Raw genomic sequence first — 11,398 nt, 5'->3', positions numbered from 1 at the left:
AGTTACCCTAGGCTACATTGCATCTACATCACCTTTGCAAATATGTTACAGGGCACACTTACTTAAGCTCCACTCATTGCCATTGCTTTTTCTCTGCTGCTGTGACGTTTGTGTGTTTAATACAATCCTGCTGTCACCATCTTCTTCACTGCCTTTTCTCTGCCATAGTGGCTGGCTTGCTGCAGTGTCTCATCTGAGGAACAATGCACACTACAATGTTTAGGACCGAGGAAGAGGGAGTGTGTGTGTGCACAACTGCCTGAGCACATTTCTTTGACTAGACATAGTAGCAGGAGTCACAAGGGTGTAAGCAGCAGTAGAGAGCAGTTGCTACCAAAACGACTGTGGAGACCATTTGTAGACAGCCATGTGTTTTTAGAAAATTATTTTGTTTCTGCTTGTAACTTCAATTTTAACATATTCTGTAAGTTCAGGAGCAGAAGATCCAAGGTTTTGTTCTGTGAAATGGCTAGTGTGACCTAATCCAGGCTTTTAAATTCACCATCCCTTAACAGTCATATTTGTGCAATACCTTCAATAATGTATATCTAGGTTTTATTTTCTCTGAACTGAAACTTCTAAAGGGCTTGTCTAATACATCATTTATGTATTAAGAACAGCCCTGCTGGATCAGGCCCAAGGCCCATCTAGTCCAGCATCCTGTTTCACACAGTGGCCCACCAGATGCCGCTGGAAGCCTACAGGAAGGAGTTGAGGGCATGCTCCCCCTCCTGCTGTTACACCTCTGCAACTGGTACTCAGAGGCATCCTGCCTTTGAGGCTAGAGGTGGCCTATAGCCCTCCGACTAGTAGCTGTGGATAGACCTCTCCTCCATGATGTTATCCAAACCCCTCTTAAAGTCATCCAGGTTGTTGACTGTCATCACATCTTGTGGCAGAGAATTCCACAAGTTGATTATGCATTGTGTGAAAAAGTACTTCTGTTTGTTGGTCCTAGATTTCCTGGCAATCAATTTCATGGGATGACCCCTGGTTCTAGTGTTACTGTATGTGAGAGGGAGAAGAATTTCTCCCTATCCATTTTCTTTACATCATGCTTGACTTTATGGACCTCTATCATGTCTCCCGACAGTTGTCTTTTTTTTTTCTAAACTAAATAGCCCCAGGTGTTGTAGCCTTGCCTTATAAGAAAGGTGCTCTAGGCCCCTGATCATCTTGCTTGCCCTCTTCTGCACCTTTTCCAGCTCTACAATGTCCTTTTTTAGATGTAGTGACCAGAATTGTCCACAGTACTCCAGGTGGGGCTGCACCATCGTTCTGTATAAGGGCATTATAATATTAGCAGTTTTATTTTCAATCCCCTTCCTAATGATCCTTAGCATGGAATTGGCCTTTTTCACAGCTGCCGCACATTGAGTTGATACTTTCAAGGAGCTGTCCACCATGACCTCAAGATCCCTCTCCTGGTCAGTCACTGACAGCTCAGATCCCATGAGCGTATACTTGAAGTTAGGGTTCTTCGTCCTAATTTCCATCACTTCACACTTGCAAACACTGAACTGCATTTGCCACTTTGTCACCCACTCACCCAGTTTGGAGAGATCCTTTTGGAGCTCCTCACAATCTGTTTTGGATTTCACGACTTGAAAGAGTTTGGTATCATCTGCAAATTGGGCCACATTGTTGCTTACCCCTGCTTCTAGATCATTTATGAATTAATTAAAAAGCACAGGTCCCAGTACAGATCCCTCGGGGACCCCACTTCTTACTTCGCTCCATTTATACCTACCCTCTGTCCTTCAACCAGTTAGCAATCCACATGTGTACTTGTCCCTTTATCCTATGACTGCTAAGATTTCTCAGGATTCTTTGATGAAGAACTTTGTTGAAAGCTTTTTGGAAGTCTAGGTATACTATGTCAACTGGATCACCTTGAGCCACACACTTGTTGACACTCTTAAAGAACTTCAGAAGGTTTGTGAGGCAAGATTGACCTTTGTATAAGCCATGCTTGTTCTCTCCCAGCAAGGCCTGTTCTTCTAGGTGCTTTAAAATTTTATCCTTGAGGATGCTTTCCATCAATTTGCCTGGAACAGATGTTAAACTAACTGGCCTGTAATTTCCCAGACTGCTCCTGGATCCCTTTTTGAAAATCAGTGTTGCGTTTGCTACTTTCTAGTCCTCCATTATACATTTATTATACATTTATTTACTTACTTACTTATTTTATTTCTATACCACAGTCCCAAAAATGGCTCAGGGCGGTTTACACAAAGAAATAACAAATAAATAAGATGGATCCCTGTCCCCAAAGGGCTCACAATCTAAAAAGAAACATAAGATAGACACCAGTAACAGTTACTGGAAGTACTGTGCTGGGGGTGGATAGGGCCAGTTATGTAATGAATCGAAGAAGACAAAGATGTGTCATATACATACAAAATACATATGTCATGTATACATTAGGAGCAGTGTTCCCGCTTACAGGGCTTCCCAGATGTTGTTGACTACAATTCCCAGAATCCCCAGCTGCAATGGCTTTGGCTTGGGGATTATGGGAGTTGTAGTCCACAACATCTGAGAATCCTTGTTAGAGGGAACACTGATTGGGAGTTGTCTGCAGAAAGAAGCAGAGACCTATCTTTCTGAAAACTCTTTGAACAATAATCTATTTCTAGTTGAGCCGGAATAAGTATTTTAAGCCAATTTCATCCCACTTGTGTCAACGAAACGGAACTATTTTGCAGACTACAAAATAGAGTTCACATGCATCGTTTGGATAAGAGTTAACTCTTGTGCCTTAAAGCAGGAGGATTCCACCCACTCCCACCCCGCCCCCATTTCATTTCCCTTGTCACTCTATTGGGGCTTCTTTTTGCTTGATAGATTCATGCTGTACTGGACAATGGATGGGGAGGGAAAGGAATCCTAGCTCAGATTATTGTATGTGAAGTGCTGGAGATAGATGCCCTGTGGCCAGAATCAGGAAAAGGAACCCATCCTAAGGGAATGATCCAGCCAGTTTGAAAGCACTTTGAAACCCCGTTAATATCAATAGGGAAGATTTATTACTATTTTTTATATAGTAAACCACTGTGAGAACATTTTTGTTGAAAAATGATTTATAATTTAAGTACAGTATATGTAAATGACTGAAAATGCCCTATGTATCTTGAAATGTAGTGCTAATTCCTCAAATTATGGAAGGGCTACTGAGAGGCTATGGCCGACATCCTAAGTTTACTCAAGGAAATCCCATTGAAATGGTCCTTTTAATTTGAGTAAACTTTGAGTAAACTTCATAAGCTTTGAGAGCCTGTGTATACTGTTGAGAAAAGTCACAATTAGACAAAATAGTGACACAATCATTAGAACCAATTATGTACTTTTCATGCTTTTTAAAATAAACAATGAAAGACACTTCACTTTCTTCCATAGAGATTAGTGGATCCTACTTATATCTATAGGAGGTGGTTATGATTGGGAATCTTTGTGGATAGAAAGTCTGTACCTCTCCCTAAATACTGGTGCCCCCCCCCGCCCCGGTGTCCTTGCCCATGCTTCTCACAGCTGCTATGGGCTGCAGTTAGAATCCTGCTCAAAAGAGGGTAAGAAGGATGGATGAAGGGACAACTAGTGCACACTATGGGGGTGGGGGAGGAGAAGTGCTACTGCATACTATATGTTGTACAGCTTCCTTAATGTGACAGATAGGGTTGGGCCTTGACAATGCTGTTCGCATAGTACTAGAATAATACTTCCACTGCAATCTGAATGCATATTTGAATGCATATTCAAACCATTTAGTTCCACAACTAGATTCAAGGCCTGGTGTTTCACATGGCCATGTTTAACATGGTAGTGTAATAAAGCAGAAGGTTAAACATGATTTTTTTAAATCCAAGAAAACTTGAAGTGTGAAAAAGAAAATAGATGAAGTTATTAAGAAGTATAAGATCTCGCTGGCTATATGCTAGAAAAATAACTAAAAGAGGCTTAGATACACCAGTCATGGCAAATCTTGATCTAGCAAATTATATTTTGCAGGAAAACAAGGATAAACTCACATACATTAACAAAGTTCATGATTTTTACATACATTGATAATTGCCTTTGAAAACCTTAAATACATGCAGTATCAAAATAAAGCTTTTAAAAATATGAATTAAAGCAGTAAGAATAGAAACAAGCCTTCACTTTGTTTAATCATGAATATACAGATATCATTATCTCATACAAAATGCAATCTTGCACTGAGTCGTATGCCTTACAAGTCCTATTAAATCAACAAGACTTGTGTGTAAAAGTATGAAATGTAACTTTAATCTCCATACATCATGAAGCAGAATCACAGTGAGTGAACAGGTTGCTGGTGCCATGAGCTGCTTCGTCCATTTCTGAGCACCGTATGAAGAGCAGTCTTAATGTTATGAAGCAAGGACAGCTTGAAGAAACAGATGCATATTCTTTTCCCTCGTCTATCAGTCAGTGTTAATTTGATAAGGAATACTGTAAACCTGTTGCTGGTAATGAGACGGTGTTTCTTGTTTATCTGTGCTGCTTTCATCTGCTCAGAGAAAGCTAAAAAGAAGCTTGACTGCTTCTCTCTTCTATAGTGTCCTAAGATTAACCAGCCTGGCTGGAGGAGTTGCACGCACTGCAGTATTATTATGCCATTCTACTGGGAACAGATTCAAGAGAGGAGAAACAGCTGGCTTGGAGAGAAGAATCAGGATGGAATGCAAAAAACTTCACTTGAGCAAACAAGACAAAAAGCAAATACAGATACTGAGGAGCTAGATATGCTTAATACCAGCAACTTTCTTGTTAGGCTCAATTACACAGAAAGCGTCCCACTGGTTGTTGATGGTCTCCTAGGTCTGGTGGACTCTACTTTAGCAACAAAGTTCAGTGTGCCTTTTGGTTTTGCTTCTCTAGTGGACTTCCCTAACCAAGGGTGGATTGATTTAAATAAAGGCAACTTAAGTCACCGAGAACCTCAATTTAAAGCATTAATTTAAATCAAGTTTCCCCACAGAAATATGCTTCACATATTTCTTAAATGATGGTGTAAATTTGATCACTGAAAACATTTACAACTCGATAGAGTAATCACAACACCTACAAGGGTATATTTCATGTGTTTTAGATAACTTGATTTTTACTAATTTAGGAAGTAGTACATAGTTGTTTATTTGATGGATACCATTACTTGTGTCAAGCTGTCCTGCATCTCTTTGTTACACTGCTTACATTTGACACATTTTATTTTTTTACCCAGGGAAAGTATTTCTTCAAAATATTCCCAGGTAAGGTGTTCCTTAAGCCCAGAAGCTATGATAGTTTTTCTGTGTTAATATAGGAAGCTGTGTACTTAACAGTGGGGCTGTGCACACACACAAAAATCTGATTTGATCCAATCAGATTTTGAAAATATTGGAATTGGGTTCTTGGGCTCCTGGGGATGTCAGGTTGGAGTCAGATTTCTGGTTGGAAATCTGACTTAATATCTGATTGTTCCCCATAGAGGTCAATGTTCTACTGTTTCCAGAATGGTGCTCTTGTACAAGAACACCTTGTTAAATAAAAACACATTCTACATAAATTCTGGCAATTTCGATCTGATATCAGAGACTCTGTATCAGACCGGAATTTGGCCGAATTTTTGACTGCAGCAATGTTGGACCAATTCCAACATTCCTGATCCGATTTTGCACAGGCCTACTGAATAGTACCTTCCCTTGTCTTTCCACTTTACCTCCCTAGGCCACTCCTATATTGTATTTCTGACTTAATTCCTTTGCCTTGGCCCAGCACCATTACAAAATAACCTCCCTACTATGCAGCCTGTGTGTTTGCATGTGTTTTTCATCTATTTCAGAACAAACCCCAGAGATCTTTAAAAGCAATAGCTGATAGTTGTTGGGAAGACTAGAACTATTTTCATGAGATGAAATCAAATGATTGTCCATGTTTGATTGGGGTGTGTGTGTGACAAAGTCACTAATTAATTTTTAACAGACTATGTTGGTAGCATGCTTGTAATGAGATTTAATTTTAACGAAATTATATTTTAAATGAGGTTCGAGATTTAGTATTCACATTTTTTAAAAAAACGATTCAATAAAATCTGGTGGGTTTTTTTTTAACCAAACACTTCCAGCACAGCTTCCATAATCTATACATATGGGCTTGGGCCAGAATTGTGCCATATGCAAAATCTGCCATTTTATATTATGTGGAAGAAAGCCTGCTGTCATGTTGAAAATATATTATCACTCTGCATAGCTTTTGCTTATTTGGATTGGACAGAGTTCATATCAACCTTGCAATCAATTGTATATAAAGTACATGTGAGTCCTTATCTGAATTAAAATACTCTATAAATATGTTATTTATAAATACCAACATCTTTGTAACCCTCAATATACAAGCTTTAACTTAATTAAGCTTTTGCGTTCTCACCTCTTTCATAGTTTATGGATTTTACTACAAGTTAGCTAAGTCTTCTATTGCTTCTTTTTTATGTGCACATCAGTTGTCTTATTTGTAATGGAACTGCACTTAACAAATTGAAATAATTCTTATTAGGAATTACATGATGTCACTTGATATTTTTTTCCCTGTAGAGATTTCAATTTCCTCCATTATTTCCATGCTGTGGGAGTGGGGGGAGAGACCCTAATCAATTAAAAGGCCTATCCAGCATGTCATGAAGATAGACTCGCTTTAACAACAGAAGTAGGCAGAATTCAGAGTTTGACGTTTCACTTAAAGTACAGCCGTGTTCATGTTTGCACAGAGTTCCAGGCTGCCATCCTGATTGTTGCAGCTTGCACACTTCTAACAGTGCACATGCAACAGCTACCCTCATTCTACTCCCCACACTTCTGAAGTGAGGGTGTTTCCTGCAAGAGCACAAATACCTTTGAACTTCTCCCCCACTTCAGAAACACTCTGTTGGACTGGAAACATGTCTCTGAGGGTTGGTGGTGTGTTTCTGCTCTAACAGAGTGCTTCTGGAGTACAGAGAGGAAACTCTGAAGTATGTGTGCACAAGAGCACCCATGCTTTGGAACCACTGTGCACAAACTGATGTTAGATGCACTCACTACAGTAATCCGGATGTCAGCTACATTGTTTTAATGGATCTTATTCTCACATAGAACTGTGTCCATAGAACTGCAGCCTTAATATATTATAACTTACCAAGAAATGAAAAACTTAAGTCAGAAACTACAGTGGGCTTTATAGGACTAACTTGGGACTGCGACTGGTTTGGTTATTATGTATAGGAGTAGAACACAATATGCCATTTTATACAGCCATCTAAACTGGGATATTAAAGTGTGCAATGTAGTCATTTCCCCACATTACTGCCTCTGATTTATCAGAAACATACTGTGTTCTTCCCAAGAGATGCAGGCATAGTTTGGGCACTACTATTTGTTGGGATATGCAACAGCTGCAGCCTAGCTTGCTGTATAGTTTGCATATACATATACTCAAGTATATGAGTTTGCATATACTCAAATTGAGTTTGCATATACTCAGAAGCCAGAGGGGGCACTATAGTTTCCTCTGTATTGGTTGGGCTAGGTAGAAATTTCTCTTCTCCTTTCTGTTCCTTTGTATATGAGTCAGCAAGTTCTGTACTGATCTCTTAGTGCCTTTGTTTCCTAAGTAAAATTATCTTAAAAAACCTTTCACTGGTGTTTGCTCCGTCCCAGAGACTCCCTACCCTATTTTCAAAACCATCTCTGGCAAAAGGTGTACAAATAAGAATTCAGAGAAAGTCATTATTTCAGTTGTTTATGAACTAATGTCTTTTGTTTTATAGTTTCTTATTGAGCACATTTTATTCAAGTGAGTTGTGCAGACTTTAATGGTGTGGGGAAAGGCATGCAAGTGACATTCTTTAAACCCAAGGAAAGTGGAGGGGAAGGTAATGATTGTATTACAACCTCCCTCCACAATTGAATAGCTTATTTTTTGGCAGCCACAATTGTGCCTTGTCTCCAGAGAGGAGAGCTGGTCTTGTGGTAGCAAGCATGACTTGCCCCCTTAGCTAAGCAGGGTCTGCCCTGGTTGCATATGAATGGGAAACTAGAAGTGTGAGCACTGTAAAATATTCCCCTCGGGATGGAGCCACTCTGGGAAGAGCAGAAGGTTTCCAGTTCCCTCCCTGGCTTCTCCAAGATAGGGCTGAGAGAGATTCCTGCCTGCAACCTTGGAGAAGCTACTGCCAGTCTGTGAAGACAATACAGAGCCAGACAGACCAATGGTCTGACTCAGTATATGGCAGCTTCCTTGTTCTTATGTCTGTAAGATTTCTGTCAGAGCTGGGCAAACCTAGCCTGTCCCCCCGCAAAAGCACTTTGCATCCCCACATTTTAGATTTGGAAGTTTACTACCACCATTCTGGACTGCCCAGTTTTGTTGGCAAATGTATCAAATAGGCTCCAGTGGCCACAGAAGCCATGTTGTAGGTCACACCAGGAACACACAGAAGCCTCCTACACCTAATGCTATGTGTCACTACAGGAGGCTTCTTCACATGTCCAGTATAGTATCATGCAGTACTATCGGACAGTATCATGCAATACATTTTCAAAGCAGATGACAATCTAATGTCCCTCAAATCAGCACTGTAGGGCAAACCCTTTGTCCCAATCAATATATGAGGTGCTGGTAAACCAGAGTGTCTTTCTATATACTATTGAATATTCTTGGCATGGCTGGCACCTGGTAATGGAGTTACTGAAAAGAGAACATGGAGTTTATATATTTTTAATTCATTCCAGCTGAGTAGTCTACTTAATTACTAAGATTCTCACGTCTTATTGACAGCAAGCATTCTGGCTTGCTCTAGCACATAATAGTGAGCTGACCGAAGTGCTGAAAATGTAGCTAGTGAATTGGTCAAACAGTTCTCGCTCCCAACATTCAGCATAACAGGACTTACAGCTTGAAGAGGCAAGGGGGGAGTCCCAGATATAAGCAGAGTATGCTAAATATGCAACTCCAAGGCTCCTATGCACAAAGGATTATAGTGTCACAAGATAAATTCTACATGTGTCTCCAGAGATTTTAGTCCAATAAACAGTATCTTTATGTACTCCATGTGTCTTTCTGTAATGAGCAGATGATAACATATTACTCACTGTCAAATACTTATGCCAGCAAGCAACTAATTACTTTGGCTCATACTAGCATTTGTGCAGCCTTCTGAAGCTGTAAAGGGCTATGTAAGAGGTAAGACTAAAAAAAGTAGAGGACACTATTTATCACACTACATTATCACAGTGATGATAACAGAAAGGACATGCACTCATCAACTGGATAATAGAGTCAACTGTACATAGATTAAATTTATCCAGCTGAGAAACTTCTTAACTTTAAGAGCATGCAACAAAAGGCAAAATGTTATCCCCACTTTTCCAGCATTCAAACATGAACATAGCTGTTACGAAATTATTTGACAGGCACAAGAATAGTGCCCACAATTCAGGTATTTCCAGATGATGAAGAAGTGTCAGATTGTATTCCTTGTGCTCGAGAAGCAGTAGATGGGATCCAGTGCTAGCTGTCTTTATACAATGGATCAGTAGTATATCTTTGCCACCAGGGGGAGGATTGCTGTTGTGTCAGAGGATTACCAGCTCACCAAATTTAGAAGGGCAAGGGAGGATGAGAGAGAGAGAGGGGGGGGGGGTTCTTAAAGGAATATGGGAGCTCCAGTGCTGCAAATAAGGAATGCATAACATGCATTCATTTTTTTAAAAGGGGAGAAGATGCCTGAAAGAATAAAAGGGTGGAATGGCTATTTGTCAGGATTCTCATTCTGAATATTAAAAGTCGACTTTGGTCAATAAGACTATTTCAAGTCATCATATGCCATGATGGTGAGGAAAGAAGAGTTGTTAGTATAGCAGGCACTGGCTGTAAAGTGAGTGTGACACTACATGTGACATTTCAAACTGCAATGGATATGCTAACTGTGTTAGAAAGTGATTTCCAATGAACAGATTGCAGTTTGAATGGAGGGAAAATTATATTTCCTTACCACAGGGATAGTATTTGGGGGAAAGACCCTGGATCCCCTGGAATAAGAGACATTTAACTCTGTATTTATTAGCAAAGCTATCATCTGGAAAGGTCCTGAAATGTATGGTCAGAGTCAAATAACTGCTTCTTTCTAACCATGTATTAATGTCTGTATTAATCAGATGCATCCTCATAATTTAATCAATAAAGCTTTCAAGTTGTGCGCCTGCACAAATCTGTTAACCTCATGCTTTTTGACTGCATCAATTAAATGTTTAGGACACCTGGAGACCGTTGATACGAATAAGGAAAAAACTCTTTAAATATACTTTAGACCAGATTCCATCCCTCTGTCCCAGATACACTGATTACATTAGTAGTCTGCTATATTCTAAAAGCTCATCCAGCTGCTAGCAGCCATGAACAAAGGAGGCTCAAGTCTTTGCCAGGTCTCTTGCAACCAGTTTGCCTGGATAGTCAAGGGCATTCAATTGCACCTCCTACAGTTCAGGTCAGATGATCCATCAACTCTGCGCTTGTCTTTAGAAATCTTAGCTGACTGTAGCCTGACAAGTGGCAGCATAGACTGTGCTCCCCACTGTTCCTCCACTGCTTATGCTATTGGCTGGACACTTGAGTGGCTTCATACTGCTGTCTCTCTGGACATAAAGGTGTTCTAGTCTCCAGCGCTCCCAGCTTTTCTGAAATTCTGTCCGAACCTTACATAAGGGAAGAAAAACAAAATGCAAGAGAGAGAAATAATCAAGTTCTGAGATGCTTCTATTAGAGTGCTAAGAAAACATACAATGTCACATTTTACTAAGTTTTAAGGCTATCGTCATTATTACTTCAAATCATCTCTATAATTAGTCCATCATAGGATTGTTTCGTAACTGAAATAATGGCAGTACTGTCTCCTATCTCTATAAATAGATGTGTGCACATTACAGGAAATAGCTTGCAGTAACTGAACCCTCTAGATACAAGTAACATCCTGTTGTATCGAAAATTGGGCTCAACATGGTTCAATCCTATCTGAAGTTTCTGTTTTAACACCTTTATGTGACACCGTTATTCTTAGTGTGACTCCAGCAAGTACATTTTCTAGGAAAAATAAAGCTAATGCGTAGGTTTCAGTATGTTATCTCACAGATTTTAAAATTGTGATTAAAAAATATTTTGGAAATGTAGTGCTATTGAATACAGTGGCATTGCACAAAACCCTAGCCCAATACAGCAAGCGAAACGTTGACTTGAGAACCTGAACAGCAGGGTGAAGTGAACTTAGGAAAAGTTCACATTTCTCAGCCCTTAAATATCATTGAGGATATGCTTGAGAAATTTTGTCTAGTCTTCAATTCACTTCATCCTACTAACATTTCAGGTAATC

At 39.7% G+C, this 11,398-nt stretch overlaps 1 protein-coding gene across 3 annotated transcripts in view; it reads right to left on the bottom strand.

Moving 5' to 3' along the window:
• Positions 1 to 3,970: 3,970 nt before the first annotated feature.
• GLP1R (glucagon like peptide 1 receptor) overlaps positions 3,971 to 11,398 on the bottom strand; it is a 186,105-nt gene continuing 178,677 nt past the window's right edge. For all 3 annotated transcript variants that reach the window (XM_053305257.1, XM_053305263.1, XM_053305267.1), the window contains one exon: positions 3,971 to 10,727. In XM_053305257.1, the coding sequence (XP_053161232.1) occupies positions 10,560 to 10,727 (168 nt within the window). In that variant the 3' untranslated portion in view covers positions 3,971 to 10,559. The remainder of the gene's footprint in view (positions 10,728 to 11,398) is intronic.

Source organism: Hemicordylus capensis, chromosome 1 (genome assembly GCF_027244095.1).
Source record: "Hemicordylus capensis ecotype Gifberg chromosome 1, rHemCap1.1.pri, whole genome shotgun sequence".
NCBI classification, from domain to species: Eukaryota; Metazoa; Chordata; class Lepidosauria; order Squamata; family Cordylidae; genus Hemicordylus; species Hemicordylus capensis.
This window is presented reverse-complemented; position numbering and strand designations above follow the sequence as displayed.